The sequence below is a fragment of the Triturus cristatus genome, chromosome 5_1, assembly GCF_964204655.1.
Source record: "Triturus cristatus chromosome 5_1, aTriCri1.1, whole genome shotgun sequence".
NCBI classification, from domain to species: domain Eukaryota; kingdom Metazoa; phylum Chordata; class Amphibia; order Caudata; family Salamandridae; genus Triturus; species Triturus cristatus.
The window spans coordinates 1020723692-1020744095 of NC_140587.1; the positions used below are offsets into that span (position 1 = coordinate 1020723692).

At 44.8% G+C, this 20404-nt stretch overlaps 1 protein-coding gene across 2 annotated transcripts in view; it reads right to left on the reverse strand.

The window, feature by feature from the left end:
- TRIO (trio Rho guanine nucleotide exchange factor) overlaps positions 1-20404 on the reverse strand; it is a 4621980-nt gene that overhangs the window by 2504807 nt on the left and 2096769 nt on the right. For both annotated transcript variants that reach the window (XM_085606120.1, XM_085606121.1), the window contains exon 19: positions 868-982. In XM_085606120.1, coding sequence (XP_085462246.1) covers positions 868-982 — 115 coding nt within the window. The remainder of the gene's footprint in view (positions 1-867; positions 983-20404) is intronic.

The following is a 20404-nucleotide window of genomic DNA, read 5'->3' on the forward strand; positions in this document are numbered from 1 at the left end:
TGACAGTCCTTAAATGTCGTTTTTGGGTGTGATATTACTTGCACAGTGAACAAATTTCTCAAGGTAAGGTCTCCGAGAGACACGAAAAAAGCTCCAGGGCCACACCTAGAGAAGTGGCAAGAAAGTAACAGATGCCAGCGCATGTGAGTGGCGCCTATATAGGCTCTGCATGTAATTTTCTAAGCGGTAGAGCATCAGTGCAGAGCCATATGGTGCCACCCTCCGCCACACAGAGGTACTGCTGAAAAGATTCCGGATTAAGTCTGACACCTGGGGACTATTTAAAAAGTGAGAAATTTGCAGCTAGAAGTCTCTATCAGAACAATGATATCCTTTTCCATCTCCACTTTTCTCAGAGTTTGGTGACCACATAAACGGGCTAAATGAGGGAATTGAACAGTCCTCTAGCTATTTATCATTTGCCAGATATTATGCACCCGTTTAAATTAAATGTGGTATATCCATTCCTCACTTATCCATTGTGAACACATCTCTTACGTAAGGCTTCATACCTTGTGAGAAAAAGTTTTTTCTAAGTTGTCTCAAGCTTCGAGCCACTTTGCTAAACACAGTATTTAGACAGTTTACAAAAGTGCCCACTAACCTTATTTCCCATTCAGACCAGTCTAGAGAGAAAGATTTTTACCTCCTGGATTTTTTTTCTTCCATAAATGCATACAGCTCTTTCATAAATAGACACATTGGGCAACAGCCCCATTTCTACCAATGAGAAGCAGCTCAAACTATGGTGCCACAGGTCTCCTGACTTTAACCAACACTATGCTCATATACTGGAGTGTCCCACTTTGTCATGAATATTGGCAGTTATTGAAAAGATATGCAATACCTGCGGCTTGGTACACTTACTTTTTACTTGTTGTTCAGGGGCTTTGATGTGTGTTACCATTCCCGGCATATTCACACTATTCCGGTGCAGGTACTTCAAGAAGACATCTGCATTCCTTCGAGCCAATGTACAAGCCTAGCAAAAAAGGAAGACATAACCTAACTGTTACTATATGAAATATGAGCAGTTCGAGATATAAAATGAGTTGTTTCAGTCACGATGTTCTGCATTTCCCTATACAACATGAATGCCCCCTAAAAAGATACTTGAAGGCCCACATAAATGCAACAATATTTTAGTGGAGAGCTGAAACAGAGCTCCTTAACCTTCCTTTCAGATACTCCCATAGTACAGCACTCCTTACCTACTGCTCATACTGGACGACTGACGGAATCAGAATGATCATTATCTATTGATATTGTACAGTAAAGCATTACCCGCAGATAAATGGAAGCAAAATACTCTCTTATAACAGACAGATTCTGATATCCAAAACCACTATATTAAGAATATTATCTGACTAGTCAAATATATCTTTATTCGGGTCAATACAGAACCATAAAGGTGCAGGTTAGTACAAAATAAAACTTCATTTCAAGATATGGGTAAAATACAATGTGCTAGATGTATACAATCTTAAATAGCAATTAAAAATACAAGAACTAAACTGATAGTTCAATAACTAAACATTGGCGATTTGAGGATTAAATACAAATAAGTGACATATATAAGTCTAGTTCAAAAAACCTCTAAAGGGTCCGTCAGGTTCACCAGCACTTATTATACATTCAAAATTGCATTTAGATTAATACTTAGTGGGCTGTAAATATATTTTTTTTTTGTCATGAATAAAAAGTATAGTCAGTCAACATTTGAACATATAAAGTATCAGGGACTTATTCTCACAGATCCATTCCATAAGCACATGAAAAAATTCTTGTTACAAGCCCAAACAACTTGCTTGGTCTTAATAATTTAGGCTGATCATAGCGCATGACTCAAATCAATCCTGTTTCTGCAATAGCCCGACTGCAAACAAATTCCAACTGAAGCTGAAGATAGTATGCTCAGATGTATCACTTTTCAATAATCTTTAAGCTTGTGAATATTGTTCAAAGCCAAAGGTAAAGCATAGTGGACCTATATATACCCTTCTAGGCTTCACATACACTCGACAAAACATCAAAGCATGTGCCACACTCGCTATATTAAACGACGAGGCAAAAGGTGCAATTACAGTCATTGTGTTTATTGTCACTGCTTTTCTAAATAGATGTAAATTATCAAGTTTCTAGGGTGTCAAAACTGAACTTTTTATAGTGTGTCTTGGCTAGTGGTGGTTGTAGAGTAAGGATTTTACATCCAAAAATTGTACAGACAGCCTCCCTATCCTATGGCTCCCATGTAGATTAGACATAACATATTTCCAGTAAACGGTCTTCAAATTCTGCTTGGAAGCCATTGTCCGGGAGAAAGGGTCAGTCCAAAAGGTCCCTAAACCTAAGATGTCAAACCAAAATGTAATTTGCCGGAACCATAGGAAGGTGATGAAATTGTCAATCTTCAAAATCTCCTTTAGACCCTCTTCTATATGGTACTACCTCTTGCACGGTCCAAATCCTCACCCAATACAGTAGAAGTCTGAATGCTGCCAAATGCTTTATCCTTTTTAGCCCTACATCAAAAAACAAAGGGATAAGCAGTTTAATTTTTGGAAGGTGTAGTAATGACCTTAGAAAAGAGTTCTCACCCAATGTCAATAGTTTTCCTTTACATCATCTGTGTCTGCACCATATAAAGCAGCAACCTGGGCTTTTACCTTGAAGATTTCTAAGGCAGGAGAAATAGCTCTAGAAATCATGAGCTGTGTTTTTAGTACATTGCACTATGTTGGCGAATGGCTCTACGTTTTTTTGTTTAGGTGGCTTCTATGTCCTCTTGCTATCTAGAATTCTACTCAAATACTACAATTTATACACACATTCTAATCTCTAGTGTCCCAAACATATGTTCCCTTTGAAATACTTATGCGGTCTTACAGCCATATATTTAGTCTCAGACACATTAATCTTGAGACCCTTCTTTTCATAATATACGCTAAAGTTGTCCAAAAACAGCTACAGCAAAAGAGTATTGTCCGCGAATAGCAAGGCCGGAATACGAATTACTTCTAGTTTTGGGGAATACTCAGTGCACTCTAACAGGAGCTTAATAACATAATTCATATAAAATGAAAAGTACACAGCCCTGTCTAACTCCACTTTGCATCGAGATGCAGTCAGTTAGTTCCTCCTAGGGTCTCCAACGTACCTGAGCATAGTTCTCCTGATTCAATCTCATTTGTAGAAGAATAGCATCTGGGACTCCTACTGACCTCAGTGAGTCCCACAATAAATGTATTGGGACAAAGTTGAATGCCGCCCTCATATAGACAAATGCTACATATAGATGGTCTTCCCTTACGTTTATGTACTTCCAGATAATAATAGACAGCCTAAGTACCTGGTCTATTGTGCTAACCTTTGGTCTAAAATCGGTCTGATATGTTGAGGGAACCTTAGAATCCTCCACCCACTCATTCAGTTTATTCCAAATCTGCCTTGCAAAAACCTTTTGCAGACTATCGAGCAGACTGATAGGTCTGTAGTTGCTAGGTTCATTCTTATCTCCCTTTTTGAAGATAGGGATGATTTCCGCTCCTTTCAATGTTCCCGGAATCGGCGCTCTCAAAGCTACTGAACTGCACAGCAAATTAATATAGGAAGCCCGTATTGAAGAATCATGCTGCTAAAGATCCCCCAGGAATTTTGTCAGGACCGGGTACGTTACCTAATTTAATCATCTTGATAGTCATCTTGGTCTCTTCTAAAGAAAAATGCACTTGATTTTCTATATTAGATGTTGAGTCACAACTGGAAGATTTATGGAGAGTTATAGGTTGTGGATTGTCAGTGACTGAGGCATGAGAATAAAGATTTGAAAAGGGTGTAACCCACTCTGCAGGATATACAAAATGGTTAGTCTGTGTGTGGAAATCTTAACTTCCATATGCTATTATTTTCCAGAATGTCACTGAATCTCCTATCCCAGTTGCCTCAATCAGGTCAATTCGATTTGCATCATCCCAATTCCACTTCGCAATTACAAGTGCTCTCTTGTATTGAGCCCTGGTCTTGTGAATGTAGCATCCACTCCAGCTCAGGAGCACACACATGACTACACCACAAACAGAGCTCAGTAATACACATCTTTATTCTTCAGCATGCAACCGCTAATTGTCGTACTTTGGTATTCGGAACCGCGTAGGAGACAGGACCCTACCCCTGTCTATTTTGGTATTAGCGAACCGCAAATGGTAAATGCGGCACGTACGAGTGCTTTATGTGCCGTTCTAGCTACGAATGCACTGTGTACACGTATTCTGCTCAACTACGCGGGTTCCATTTTGGAAGCAGTGGCCATCTTGTCATTGCCCTCACATAGGCTATGATGGAGTTAATACGGGCCTCACAGTACACGGGCTTTCCCTCTGACTTCTCTGTGACCTGGGCAGCTGGCTCTGCTGCCCCGGGTCAAACCGGTCTCACGAGCTCCCCTTCCTCCTTCCACCTGTGATTCGTATCAGGGCTTGACCCGTCATAAAACCCTTTCATTCTACACAATCCCCCGGCTAATCTCTTCCACACCTGCTTGTTCTTGCTTTATGACTCGTTTCCCAAAACAGGAGATGCTCATATTTATTGGGGGGGCTATTTACTTCAAACATGGGATCTGAACCTTCCTGTGTAAATCATTGTGGGCTGGCCGAACTGGAATGTGGGATGGTCATCATGACTCTGCCTTTTCTTTGTAATGTACACTTATATATTGCCGTATCATAAAACCTAGGAATGTATGCTTGAGGCCAGAAAAAGGGTATTTAAGATGAAGTCCGTTTCTATGATTTTCAGCAGTCTCCTGAGAACATACACGCTGTTGTACTTCTAGGATACCTGTCATTGGTCTGCAGCCAATAAACGATTCTTTGACTTCACCCAGAAGACTCTGTGTTTCTGTAGGTCCGGAACAGGGTGAAACCCCGAAGTCATAGGGTGTGTGCCCCTGCACCGCTGGGACTAAAATACCCAGTACTTCAGTTTGGCGCCCAACGTGGGGCCGATTTCAGCGGTACCAGTCCAAGCCAGAGGTTCGTGAGGAGCTTCGTGTGGAAATTCCGGAGGAAGGCCGCCACTTCATCGACCCCTGCATGTCGACGTGGTCCGAAAGTCTTTTCTGCGAGGTTCTCCGCGTCCCGACGGCTACGAAGGACTGCTGCCCTGATTAATCGACCTGTTTTGGACCCTTGACGAGTTTTGAGAGAGCGAAACAATCGAGAGAGTCTTCTGGTGACGCCATCGATCAGCAATATTCAGTTAAGTATAAGTGGAGCGTCTCCTATTTGTTTTTGGTATCCTTCGGGATCGTTTGATTTGGTAATTTGATACTTTGGAGTTTGCAAACGCCAAAACCAGAGGACTCGTGTATTCACGAGAATATCGTATTCGATAATCCTTTGACGTTTGGATCTAGACTAGTGAGCGAAGATGCCTGGTTCTGGACTATTTGGTAGATTATTCTGTTTGGGTTGTGGAAAAGATTTCCAGCTAGAGGAATCATGTCCGGTTCCTCCGGTTGGAACTCCAACTTATGAGCTCTATGTAAAACATGGCGTAGGCCCCATTGCATATAACGAAGTGTGGATCCACTACACCAGGAAAGATGGTGTTTTAAAATGGCCCCAAAATGGTAGTTTCGACACCGATATTTTAGATAATTTGGAAATTAAATTGTTTAAGAAGAAAGCCCGGCCGGCGATGTTTGACTCTTTCCGCTTATGGCGAAAGGAAGCCAAACAGAAGGAAATTAAGCTAGCGAAAAAGAATAAGAGAGAGAGAGGTATGTCAGTAATGCAAGCAGCTGTACAATTTAAAGACAATGAAGAGGAGCAAATGAATGAACAATTGCACAGGCAGCATAAGTTAGGGATTGACAAATGTTACCCAGCTTTGCCACATTCTAAGCAGGATGAGTCAGAAGAAAAGGAGAAAGATCCCTTGATGTCACATTTGTTGAGTTCGCCACCCCCGTATGCTCAAACTGCCACGGCGCCTCCCCAGCTTGTAAATATGCCACCTCCAGTGCATATACTGCAAGCCTTGCCGCAACCGCCAGTTGCTTTGCAACCAGTTCCTATTCCTGTAGCGCAGTCCTCTCAAGCGCCTCCAGTAGTGCTTTCAACTACCCCCGCACTTCCTGCGACTTTGCTTAATCCAGTAACTGCTTCGCCTAACACTCTTCCTTCCACCACTCCAGTACCTGTCTCTACGTCCTCTTTTCTTCCCTCTGTTTTTCCCCCTGTTCTCGCCTCAGCTTCTCCTTCAGCGCGACAGCGTTTAGCTAATGTGGTTACTACATTAATGTCGCCTCTCTTTGGGTCATCTGGTGCAACTCCTGGTGTACAGCGTAAGCAGTTGCGCAGCCAATTGCCTAACCCCGATGAGAAAAAGGTAATAGATCACATGGCGCGTAGATGGATCGTTTTTCCTTCACTGTATGATGTGGAATCGGTTGTTAACACTTTCCACCAATGGGATGCCCCGAAACAGAGATATGTATTTGAGAAAATGTGCGAAATTCTCTGTGAAGAATTGGAGGATAGTGGTAGGAATCCGAACCCGCAGGAATTGTGTAGAGTGAGGTTCGATTTTGGAACTGGTATAATTGTGGACCGCGAAGTAGATAAAGCAGTAGCGGTTGTATTGTCCTTAAGGAATGACGATTGCCAACAGTCATTGTTTGAACAAGAGGTCCTTGTGGGGAAAAAGGCAAAAGCGCGACAATACCCTATGAGAGAAGTTCCCCCGGTATGGAAGGAAGCAGTTGCAGCTGTCGGCAATAACCCCGCTGTGCCAGCGCATTTCCAACGTGTTTGGGTGCATGTTCCATGGAAGCGCTCTGAGGTGTTAGCACTTAAGCAGACATTGCCTGATCCCCGTAAAAACCCAGCAGGTTATTATAAAGAGTTGTCACAGACGGCAGGGTCATGCATTATGAATCTGGCCGACATAGACATGTTGTTTGGTAATGTTGTTCCACAGCCTCTATGGGGATCAATTCGTAATGTAGATCACAATGCAGAACTAGGGGATACCTGGGCTAACATTGTTGCTGCTGATGCTAGACAAACGGGTGGTGCGAAACCAGAACCTTTAGTAGCTGAATTGCCTGGTAGAATCATCACGTATATGAAGACAATAATGCCTGCGATGCGCGTAAATTGGGACAAGTTATCTGCATGTAAGCAAAAGAAAGATGAGACAGTGTCAGACTTCTTTACTAGGTTTGAGGAAACGTTTATTGACCACAGTGGGCAAGATATGAGTACTGAGGGTGGCCAACGGTTGTTTGTGGATAAGTTTGTGCAGAATTTACTCCCTGACCTGTGTAAAAAGTTGAAAGATTCAGAGAGTTCTTGGGCTGTTTCTTCTTCAGCGCAAATACTGGCTACTGCACAGTATTATGAGAACAGAGATAAAGACGAGAAAGATAGAACGGAGAAGAAAACGAAGGAACTAAAGACAAAGGTCCTTTTACAGCAGGCCTATCCACCACGTGGCGGCGGTAATAATTATAGACAACCCCAAGGTGTCTATCACCAACCCCAACAATTTCAGACTAATCAGCAAATGAATGGGTATTATCACCCACGTGTCCCTGTAGGTCCCAACCAATGTTCATACTGCAAAGAGGAAGGTCATTTTAAATATAGTTGCCCTAAATTAATGCAACGGAATGGTAATGCGTATGGCGCAAGAGGTAGAGGTGGTCAGCAAGCTCCTAGAGGCAGAGGGCGTGGAAGTGTTCCCCAAAACGCGCGTCCTCTTCCGCCCCAAAACGCCATTAATAGTTTTGATCAGCAAGCTAATGCGACTAGTAATACGGCTCAGTATTACAATAATGATTATTATGCAGAAGATGGTGATGCAGAGAATAATGATTACTAGGACAGCCATAGACAGAGAGAGGGAGTTGTTTCAGTGCCAGTGGATCAGAGCGGACCATATGTTGAGGTGACTACAGAAAATGTAACGGAGCCTTTTCTGCTAGACACTGGTGCTGCAAAGAGTTCAATCATGCATTCCAAACTCCCTGGCGCACCTTTGTCTGGCGATATAAATGTTTCAGTAGGTTTTTCTGGCGCCCCGGTTAGGAACCCGATTTCCAGTCCCATGTCACTTTCCGTTGGACCTTGCGAGCTGAAAGCGCCCCTGATCCTGACAACGGGTTGTGGTGAGAATTTGCTGGGATTAGATTTGTTGAAAAGATTGCACGCTACACTGTATTGTTCTCCTTCAGGAGTACAACTTACATTAGGCAAGCAAGTGGTTTCTCCAATGTATTTGTCTAAAAACACGATGCCACCTGAATTGTCATCCCTTCCGGATGCCCTTTGGGCTACTGGTCCCAATGATGTGGGCCTCTTGGAAATACCACCATATGTGGTGACTTTAAAGGCTAATGTCAGACTGCCACGTATTCCCCAGTACAAGATCTCTAATGAAGGCCAGAAAGCATTGTTAGACATTGTCAGCGACTTGATTAATAAGGGTGTGATAGAAGAGACAAGAGGCAACGTTTGCAATAGTCCGATTTTACCTGTCTTAAAACGAACGGAACCTTCACAGCCACCTGTTTACAGATTTGTGATTGATCTTAGAGAGGTTAATAAGATTGTTGTGCCTCAGTTTCCGGTTGTCCCTGATATAACTGCCTTGTTAACGATGATTCCAGCCTCTGCTGCATGGTTTTCAGTGATCGATTTAAAGAATGCTTTCTTTAGTATCCCAATTGCAGAAGAGAGCAGAGACATTTTTGGTTTTAGTCTGGGAGGCCGAAGCTTCCGCTTCAAACGCGCTCCCCAAGGCTACTGCGAGAGTCCATCCATATACAGTCAAGCTTTGAAAGCGCAGCTTGATGCACTTGTTTTACCTAGTGGCGCTATCCTGATCCAGTACGTGGACGATTTACTGATCGCTGCGGATACTGAGAAGATCTGTAAAGGAGCCACATTGTCACTTTTGCGCCATTTATCCGCTTACCATCACAAAGTGTCTCTCTCTAAGCTGCAATATTGTCGACAAGAAGTGACCTATTTAGGTCATCTCTTATCGAAGGAGGGAAGGAGATTGACCCCAGAAAGAATTCAAGCCATTGCACAGTTGAGTGTGCCAAAGACACAGAGAGAAGTGCGTGCTTTCTTGGGCATCACCTCATACTGTAGGCATTGGATCCCTAGTTTTTCTTTGTTGGCAAAACCTTTATTAGCATTAACATGCAAAGACACACCGAATCCTATCCCATGGTCTGAAGAGTGTCAGAAAAGTTTTGTGGAATTACGCAATGCATTATGTTCAGCTCCTGTGTTGGGCACTCCTGACTATAGCAAGCCTTTTACATTGTATGTTCACGAGAAAGATGGATGTGCGTTGTCAGTGTTAACACAGCCTTTTGGCGACAGACCACGCCCATGCGCGTATTTTTCATCCACCTTGGACCCTGTAGCGAGGGCATTGCCAAGCTGTCTGAGAGCGACAGCTGCTGCAGCGATGTCTATCCGACAATCTGCTGGTCTGGTAATGGACAACACATTGATTGTCATGGTTCCACACGCTGTAGACACATTATTAAATAGAACCAAGACACAACACTTGACTAGTGCGCGATTATCAGGGTATGAACTCACACTGTTAGCGAATCACATACACATAAAAAGATGCAATACGCTGAATCCAGCCACATTATTGCCGATTCCAGCAGACTCAGATGAGATTGAGCAACATGACTGTCTGTTCAGGACAGAAGAAGAGACGAAAGGGAGAGTAGATCTCAAAGATACTCCCCTGACTGAGTGTGATGGCACTTTATGGGTAGATGGGTCATGTTTCAAACTCCCTAATGGTGACACGACTGCTGCATATGCTATCACGACTTTACATACGGTCGTGGAAACTGCACGAGTGCCACATAATTCGGCCCAAGCAGCAGAATTGATTGCCCTCACGAGAGCATGCGTGTTGTCTGAAGGAATGAGAGTGAACATATACACAGATAGCCAGTACGCCTTTGGCGTGGCTCATAATTTTGGGCGTTTGTGGAAAGAGCGTGGGTTCCTGACGTCGCATGGAGCTAAAATTCAGAATGGCAAGTTGGTGAATGATCTCCTTGAGTCACTGACCCTACCTTTGCAAGTTGCGATCATGAAATGCAGTGCGCATAGGAAAGTTACAGATGATGTTGGACGTGGGAATGCGTTTGCTGATGAGACCGCGAGAGAGACAGCACAGAATGTGAAGACTAGAATGTATGTTGCAGGCCCCGCAAGATGGGTTAATGATGTGGGAATGTGTGAGAACACAATAGAGAGTGTGAAGTCGCTTCAGGCTGAAGCTACAGAAGAAGAGTTAAGCAAGTGGAGAGAGAGTGTGGGTAAGTTGGATGAGAATGGTTGTTGGGTTGACCTGACAGAACATAGACGATGGTTGTTGCCTGATGCATATGTGCTTCCAGTGGTTACTATGGCACATGGAATGGCGCATATCAGTACGAAAGGTATCTGTAAGTTGTTGGCTCCAGTATGGCAGAATGTTGGGATTCCCAAGTGTGCAGAGAATGTGGTCAAGAATTGCATAGTATGTTTGAAGTACAACCCTGGTAGGGGAACCCCAACTCCGGCCGGTCATTTTGCACCCCCATCATGTCCATTCGAAGTTTTGCAGCTGGACTTTATTCACATGGAAAGATGCAACAACCTGAAATATGTATTGGTGGTTGTTTGTGCTTTCTCCAAATGGATTGAGGCTTATCCTCTGAAAGATAACACTGCCCTATCCACAGCCAAAGCCCTTGTGAAGGAGTTTTTCCCCAGGTTTGGGATGCCGAGAATGGTATGGTGTGATAATGGTAGTGAGTTTGTGGGTAAAGTGATGAAGAATGTATGTGAAGGGCTAGGGATAAAGCAGAAGTTCCACGCTGCAAATCACCCCCAATCAGCTGGACTGGTTGAACGCTACAATGGAGCCTTAAAGCTCAAGCTGGCCAAAATCCAGGCGAGCACTGGTCTTAAATGGCCTGACGCTCTGCCTCTAGCACTCTTGTCCACCAGAATGACGATACACTCACGAGTGGGCCTTAGTCCCTATGAAGTAGTCTTTGGCCGCCCGGCCAACGTATGGGGTGTGCCAAGGCCTACGAAGTTCAGTGAGATTGAGCATCCAGTACTGCTCGATTACCTGTATGATTTGACTGTTAAACTGCGTGTTTTGCACCAACAGGTACATGATACTCTTCCCCAAGCCTCTGAACCTCCTGGACACCCTATCAACCCTGGCTCGTGGGTCCTGGTCCGGAATTTCCAGCGTAAGGGCAACGACGAACCTCGCTGGATCGGCCCCCATCTTGTTCTTCTTTCGACAAGATCAGCAGTGCGAGTGAAGGGGAAGAAGCACTGGATTCATGGTACTCACTGCAAGGTAGTTCCCTTGCCTCTGCCATATGACCAGTGGGTCAACGAGGGTATCGCCGACTCAGAGACAGACATTGTACCTCGCTTTGTACCATTCAGTGACGCACGCCTAAAAGACACAGCTTCAGTCCAAGAGAGTGACAATATTCTGCAGGAAGCTGTGCCGCCATCAAATCGACTGGACACTACTGAGCCTGAACTTTTGTTTCAAGACCAAACAGCACCTGGCCATCTCCGCTATAACTTGAGACCTAGGCCCATGGACAAATAAAGATTTCCTCATTATTTCCCTTTTGACATTTTTTTGCTCTCCCATCTGAAGGACTTTCTTGATTTTTGTTTTTCGAACCACCATCCGGGTTCTGCCGCAGGGTCGCGGTGCCAAGACTTTGGGGTACAGGCCGAAGACGCTAGGTCAACGGTTCTGGTTGGTCTAGGGCGTTTCCCTGGACTGACAGGCGTACTCCTTAGCAGAAGAAACTCATCCACCGCGAGCGGCCCGAGTAGAGGATGGAGTTTTGTAGGATGGAGAGACCGATTGAGGAAATGAACTCTCAAACAAGGATGTGTAGAATTGTGAAAAGTAAATGTTTTGTCTTTTTGTGCTTTGTTACACTGTGTAGTATCATGATGTTTATTGTAGGATGTGTGTTTTTCTCTGCTCCAAAACCCATTGCACCCACTCAACAGCCTATATCTCTTTCTACTGCCTCCTCTCACTCTTTTCACCCTTTGCCTGAGCACGAACAGACCCGACGATCAGAGTTCGTAAATAACTCGTTTATCCAACTCTTGCACCAGCACCAACTGGTAATGAATACGACCAATTGCTGGGTCTGTGGGTTAATGCCCCATACCACTAACAAGGGTATTCCCTACCTGGTGCTACCGTACAGTTACAATGGATCGTCATGGGCATTCCAAACCATGTTTCTCTACGCCCTAGATACATACTCCCCTCGCCCACCGCGTTCCATCAGACCCATCACCAATAATAAGGCTTTGATGAAAGGAGTTGCCGATATGAGTAGGGATATTAATGCATACTCGTCCATTCCCAAAGAAGAGCTGAGACCTTATGTAGGATGGAACGCGACGGGGTATAGTATTAGTCTGGGTGAAAGACAGCGAAAAATCTCATCTCCAATCTGGGTCGTACCCCACCTGGGTCGGTTCTGCTTACAGGGTAATGGTCAGAATCCTAGGGCTCAACTGGGAAGAAGTGACTGTACTGAAACGTACACTTTCCCGTCACAGTTTTCCCCTGCGTTTTTGGCTGCTAAGGGCACATATTTCATCTGTCATGACCGAGCATATACATGGTTGCCCCCTGATTTCTCGGGCACATGTTATATTGCGAACTTGCTACCGCCGACATTTACTGCCGCCTCCGACTATCACAAGACCAGAGTTGTGAGAGGCGTGATTAGTAAGGAGGACACTGCCGGTCAGGAAGCAGGAGACTTTTTCCTGGGTTTCCTGCCGTTTTGGGGACCTATGGTCAATAGTAGGAACCTGAGACAGCTGACTCGTGTGGTTGAATCCACCGTCAATGTAACGGCTGGTGCCCTTAGTAATTTGACAGCTGAGCTCCAAGCGGATCGCCTTATGACTTTGCAGAACCGCATGGTTCTAGACGTTATTCTTGCAGACCGCGGTGGGGTATGCAAGGTCATCCAATCCAGTTGCTGCATTTTCATACCAGATAATGCTCCAACAGTGTATCAAGCCATCTCCAAACTCCATAAAATATCTGAAGCCATACACGTGGATAAGGGAGATTGGTCACTGATGGGATGGTTCTGGGAATTGATATCTGCCTGGGGTTGGAAAGTTCTGATGGTCATTGGAATGATCTTAGCCATTCTTTTCCTGTTCTGTCTGTGTATACAGTGTGCTCCCGCGATATGTGGCCTCTGTGCTACCTTATGTGTAAGGAAATCTGTATCGAGGGACGAGCTAAGTAATAGGATGATGCTACAGCAACATCTCCATGACTTCGTGAACATTGACCTAGACTCGGATTAAGATGAGTATAGTGATTGCCTATGTAAGGGCAAAAGGAGGGTCTGTCGTACTTTGGTATTCGGAACCGCGTAGGAGACAGGACCCTACCCCTGTCTATTTTGGTATTAGCGAACCGCAAATGGTAAATGCGGCACGTACGAGTGCTTTATGTGCCGTTCTAGCTACGAATGCACTGTGTACACGTATTCTGCTCAACTACGCGGGTTCCATTTTGGAAGCAGTGGCCATCTTGTCATTGCCCTCACATAGGCTATGATGGAGTTAATACGGGCCTCACAGTACACGGGCTTTCCCTCTGACTTCTCTGTGACCTGGGCAGCTGGCTCTGCTGCCCCGGGTCAAACCGGTCTCACGAGCTCCCCTTCCTCCTTCCACCTGTGATTCGTATCAGGGCTTGACCCGTCATAAAACCCTTTCATTCTACACAATCCCCCGGCTAATCTCTTCCACACCTGCTTGTTCTTGCTTTATGACTCGTTTCCCAAAACAGGAGATGCTCATATTTATTGGGGGGTCTATTTACTTCAAACATGGGATCTGAACCTTCCTGTGTAAATCATTGTGGGCTGGCCGAACTGGAATGTGGGATGGTCATCATGACTCTGCCTTTTCTTTGTAATGTACACTTATATATTGCCGTATCATAAAACCTAGGAATGTATGCTTGAGGCCAGAAAAAGGGTATTTAAGATGAAGTCCGTTTCTATGATTTTCAGCAGTCTCCTGAGAACATACACGCTGTTGTACTTCTAGGATACCTGTCATTGGTCTGCAGCCAATAAACGATTCTTTGACTTCACCCAGAAGACTCTGTGTTTCTGTAGGTCCGGAACAGGGTGAAACCCCGAAGTCATAGGGTGTGTGCCCCTGCACCGCTGGGACTAAAATACCCAGTACTTCACTAATTGAATGCATTGAGTCATAGACTTTATTGATTACACCCAGACACACCCCTCCAACTTTAGACCAATTTCGCTCCTCCCACACCTGAGTAAGATCCTGGAGAGCCATATCACCTCCTCACTCTCCACCTACGTTGAGGCCCATCGTCTCCTGGCGGACCACCAGGCCGGTTTTCGGCCTGCACATTCTACGGAATCTGTTGTCCTCTCAGTGGTTGATGAGCTCAGACGTAGTGCTGACATCAATTCTCCCCAGGCCTTAGTTCTTCTCGATCTCTCCGCCGCCTTTGACACGGTCGACCACTCCATCCTCCTCGACCGTGTGAGGGGCGCCGGACTACAGGGGTCGGCCTTGACCTGGCTTACCTCTTTTTTAGCAGGCCGTACTCAGGCTGTTCGTTTGGAAGGCTTCCTTGCACCTACCCGCGCTGATTCCTGTGGGGTACCCCAAGGCTCCTCCCTCTCCCCCCTCTTATTTAACCTTTACACACACACCCTCATTGCTGCTCTACAGGATATCGAGGTCACGGCGTTCAATTACGCCGACGACCTCCAGCTCATCTTTAACCTCTCCTCCTCTTACGACTCAGTCTCTAGGGTCCACTCCACTCTTACTTTCATTTACAACTGGATGAGCCTTAATCAATTAAAATTGAATCCCGATAAGACGGAGTTCGTTCTCATCGGTGGTCCTTCCAATCCCTGGTCCCCTGCTTTCTGGCCTCCCATCTTTGGTTCCCCCTCGTCTCCCTCTGCATCTGTTAAAACTCTGGGCATCAAAGTCAGCCACGACCTCTCTCTGCGTCCCCAGATAAGCTCGGTAGTCTCCTCTTGCTTTCTGGCCTTAAGAACCATCCGGAAAGTCTCGTGCTACTTCACGGTCGACGCCCTTAAACTCATTATCCTGGACATGATCTTATCTCGTTTAGATTATGGCAACGCTTTGTATGTGGGCATTCCTGCCTGCGAGGGTCGTCGCCTGCAGCTCATCCAAAATCAAGCGGCTCGCCTTATTTATAGGCTCCCCAAGTTTAGTCACACCACCCCCCTGCTTAAGACTCTCCACTGGCTCCCTATTAGGGAGCGCTCGCTCTTTAAGATGGGCTGTCTGACCTTTATGTCTTTAGCTGGTATTGCCCCCGCATTTATTAGATCCAAGATCAATGCATATGTTCCTACCAGAAACCTTCGCTCCTCTACCCAGTTCCTTCTGCTTGTCCCCCGATCCCGCAAGAAGAAATCGGGTGGCTCCAGGTTTTCCACACTCGCCCCCCTTTTCTGGAACACACTCCCTCTGGCAATTAGGTCTATTCTCTCTTATTTGGTCTTCCGATCAGCTCTGAAAACTCATCTTTTCTCCTCTGCCTATTCTTCTTAAATTCTCAATCCTCTTTCTTCCTCAGTTTCAGTTTCCTTCTGCAGCGCCAAGAAACCGTTTGGTAATAGAGCGCTATATAAAACCCTTTCAACTTCAACTTCAACTACACACCCAACTGATTGTGTAGCTTTGTAAGGAGTCCACCTAGGACCACAAGGGTACTACTGCACAAGATCACATGACACTACATCTCCCCCTTTGTTAAATAAAAAATATGGACAACATATATACATTAGAGTTCCTCAGGGCAACAATGGTGTAAGCCTCAAGTGGGCGGGCATAAATTAATTTTCTTTCCTAGAAAGAGTAGTAAAAGATAATACTGCCAAATGTATTATCTGCACAAATTATAACTGCCTTCTGCAAAATAACTGCTGCGATTGCTGGGAATTAAAGAACCACCAGCAAGGCCACTGAAAAAGAACAGTGGCTGGTTTGACCATCACTGCTCACGTGAGAATCGGAACCTCAAGTAAACCTTACGGATCATACAAGAAATAGAGAAGAGGTTAAAATCCTGAGATGTATTTTTAAACAGGCTTTAGATAAGAGGAAAGTGGACTTACAAGAAAGGGCTTGGGCCAACTTGGAATAGGCAGCAGTAATGAGAGACACTACATTGTTTTGGAAAGTAATTATCAGCCCTTTCTTAACGGCTCTTGTCCAACAGGCAGATTGGTTATGACACTATGGTGGGATTTTTAACCATAATGATGGTTCAGATTCGTCCACTGATTACATGAACCTTGTAGGGCCTTCACACCTAAAACCACTTGCCTTAGAAGAGGTAACTTTTGCCCTGGAAAAGTGTGTCAACGGAAAGGTAACTAGCCCGAAGGGGTACCCATAGATACTTTAAAATCACATATTCCTCTTTGGTCACTCATATTGACGTAAGTATGTAATGCAGCAGCCAGTGGTTATTTGCCTGTATCTTAGATGGAGAATATAACAGTACAGATCTTCCTAAAGGAGGACAGAGCGGATGCAAGGCACTATCGTCCCATATTCCTTCTGGACTCAATGGCCAAATTAATAGGTAGAATTCTCCTGGGGAGATATGAGACGTGGGCTACTGACAATCAGGTGCTCACGGACTCGCAGTATGGTTTCAGGAGGGAGGTCGGTACCATGGAGCAATATGTTAACTTACACCTTCTCATCAATAAATATACTCTATTCATTTATTTTTTGCAGATCTGAGCAGTGCATTCCATCTGGTAAACCATGCTAAGTTGTGGCAGATGTTGGTAAAAATGGGTGCCTTCGATCCCTTCCTCCAACAGTTGGTCAAACAGACTCCCTCCTTCGTGCGTGACACGACAGATATCCTCCACATAATAGAGGACACTCATGACATAGATGAAATCACTCTCCTTGTCACGTTGGACGTTATACACTAACATCCCTCAACATGCCACCCTGAATGTCATTGAAATAGCACTCAGTAATATCTAATCGACCTCGCCTATTCCGGTCTCATTCGTCATGGAGTGTGCAACACTGGCACTTACAGAAAAAATGTTTGAGTTCAAAAAGCAACTTTTCCATCAATCCCAAGGTACTTCCATGGGGAGTACCTTCGCCCCTAGGTTAGCTTGCCTCTACATGCCAGCCTTTGAGGAACAAACCATCCTACATCCAAGCAACCCATACATTAACAACTTGAGGCTGTGGCGAAAGTACATAGATGATATTCTCATTTTTTGGAAAGGTGATTTATCTACCTGCATAAACTTCTGCCAATGGAATAATTCTCAGAATGAGTACCTCAATTTCACCCACACTATATCAGACTCCTGCGTCCCATTCTTGGATCTCAACATGATCTCCATGATGGACAGTTGTGTACCACTCTCTTTAAGAAACCAACAGAAAGGAACAGTCTGTTACTGTATAGTAGTAGTCATCACCCGAGAGCCCTTAAAGACAACCTGCCCTTTTGGCAATTTTTGCACTAGGAGAAACTGTAGTTCTATAACTGACTACAAAACTGAGGCGCAGCTTCTAGCAAACAATTTGAGACAGAGAGAATATCCACAACGCCATATCATGAACTCCATGAAGAGGGCTAGAAACAAACCCCTGGGAGACTTTGTTGGAAAACACCACTAAAGAAACTATGGAATCCATAACATGCGTAACTTCCTTTACCACTGACTCAGACCGCATCAAGGCCACCATTAAAAAACACTGGGGTATGCTATCTACCTACTGGCTCCCTACAGATACCTGCACCAAGGTTTGCTTTAAAAGCAACACAAAATCTCAAGGATATTCTCATACACACGAGACCTAAGACACAACACACAATTGAACAAAGATCCCTGTGGGATCTGCCACCTGTCAAGGGCCATTACCCGTGTGGAACATGCGTTGTGTGCCGTCAGACTACACCCATGAAGGAGATAACCCTTTCTGAGACCATCGTGTAGAAGATGATGAGGTACTAATTGCAATACTACACATTGTATCTATCTCATCCTCTGCCCCTGTGACATGAAATACATAGGTATGACCATGAGAACGGTCAAAACACGCATCACCGAGCAGAAGAGCAATAGCCGATGCCAACGAGTGACGACTAAACTGTACACTCATTTTAAGGAATTCAACCAATCCCCTGATAACCTTCGTTGGTTGGTACTCAAGGCTCATCCCTAGATCAATAAAAAAACATTGTTCAGGCTTGAACAGAGGTGGATACATCGCCTCTCCAGTGATCGGCTGGGGCTTAATGATGATATTCCCTGGGGTTCCATTTCTTAACGGGTGATCCAAGAGACATACCTCTCAGCTTGGACACACAGACTTTGTTCCATACTATGACACTGTTTTACATCGGTCATATACACGTTCCTCCCTGGTGTTAAAGATCTGCACTGTGTAAGAGCAATAATGAGAAATGTATTGACCATCATGAAGGATGGCACCATTGGGTGCTCGCACAAGGCATATGCCTTACCTACTAGCCACTGGTAGTATTCCACTGACATGACATCACTATGAGCTACTTTCCATGTCTGTATTTCTCAATACACTATTACTCTATCGGCACAGGATTTTTTTAACATTACAAAATGGCCATCACAGTTAACAACCATTCCTGGTTGACTCTGAATCCAATGCCCCCTAACTTTCACCATTCAGTCACAGACATCAGGATTGCATATCATAGCAGGCAAGTGACTCCCTGATATCCCCCGTTATATCCCACGACATTACAACCATGCTGTGATTAGAGGAGGCTTTCAATAGTACCAACCCATATACTCACGTATTCTAACCATACCGTTTGAGTTCCTATAACACGCTCCAAGATTGCCGATAGATTAATACAACCATTTCCGGTCTTGTATATCATAACAGGCAAGCGACTCCCTGATATCCCCCGTTATATTCCATGACATTACAACCATGCTGTGATTAGAGGAGGCTTTCAATCATGCCAATCCTTAGACTCACGTATTCCAATCATACCGTTTGAGTTCCTAAAACACACTCCAAGATGGCCGATAGATTAATACAACCATTTCCGTTTTTTTTTTATACACCTGCTACACCTTACAGCAGAGGCGTGTCAGACGCTGACCACTCCCCTACTAAGCGACCGGATGGTATAACTGTGTTTTTGAAATGCAGTCAGTTACCAACCGGTCCCGGCAGAGAGGGTAGGTCATTCCGCCTACAAACGTTGGATCTGAGGTGAGTGGCAGACAGAATTACGGGCTATACCGACCCGACATCCAGCAACGCTGGTACCCGACGGGTTACGCTTCAGCATACCGAGGTGCCCTTTCTGAAGTTCTCTTGGGTACTTTATGTGACCGGAGGGACGTTGCGAGCACCCAAACACAGTGATGCCATAGCCCACTAAACCTGGGGTCTCCGTTCAGGGCTCTGGGTTGGGCTGAGAATGGTGGAACCACATCCCTGGGCAGCCCGGTCCTCCGGTTATCATAAGACCTGGTTGACATGGAGAGAGATACACCACGCCCACTGATACGCTCCCTAGCGTGTTACCAAGTTTTTACTGGTTTGTATGGGGTGGGCGATGGTGCCATAGATTCGAGCAACCTCATCTGGAGAGTCACGTTTTGTTTTTTCCTAGGACAATACCTTCGAGTGTCCCCAACGCCTGCCGGCTACTGTTGAGGCATTACCCCTATTAATATTTATAAGAGTCCCTACACCACTACCCTGCTTGGACAGTTGTCCTAGTCTTTGCATAGCCGCAATTTTACCTTCTTATTATATATGTTTCACAGGAGGACCCCTCACTACACGGGTCTTAGATGATAATGTGATCAAAATTGTTCATCACTAAACACAATTATGTTTGTCTTCTGAAGTGACTTTATGACACGTTAAGGGTGACACACGAACGTTGGAGATAGAGATAACCATGTTGTCATGATTACCACCAACATGTTGTGTTTTTTAACATTTTGCTTTGTTTTTAGGTCATCCTCAGCAGCTGTGGGTTATCAACCCTCAGCGCCAACCGTGGTAGGCAGGTTCCCCACTTCCCACGACGTGTAGATAGTTTTTCACAAGGTCCTGATGAATTGCCATAGATCCTCCTCACAATAGGAGGCAAGAAACATATTGACCCATTCAGAGTAGAGCGCTTTTATCTAGTAACATCTTGTAACATTACTACAGTCGCCACTCTCATAGTTTAATCC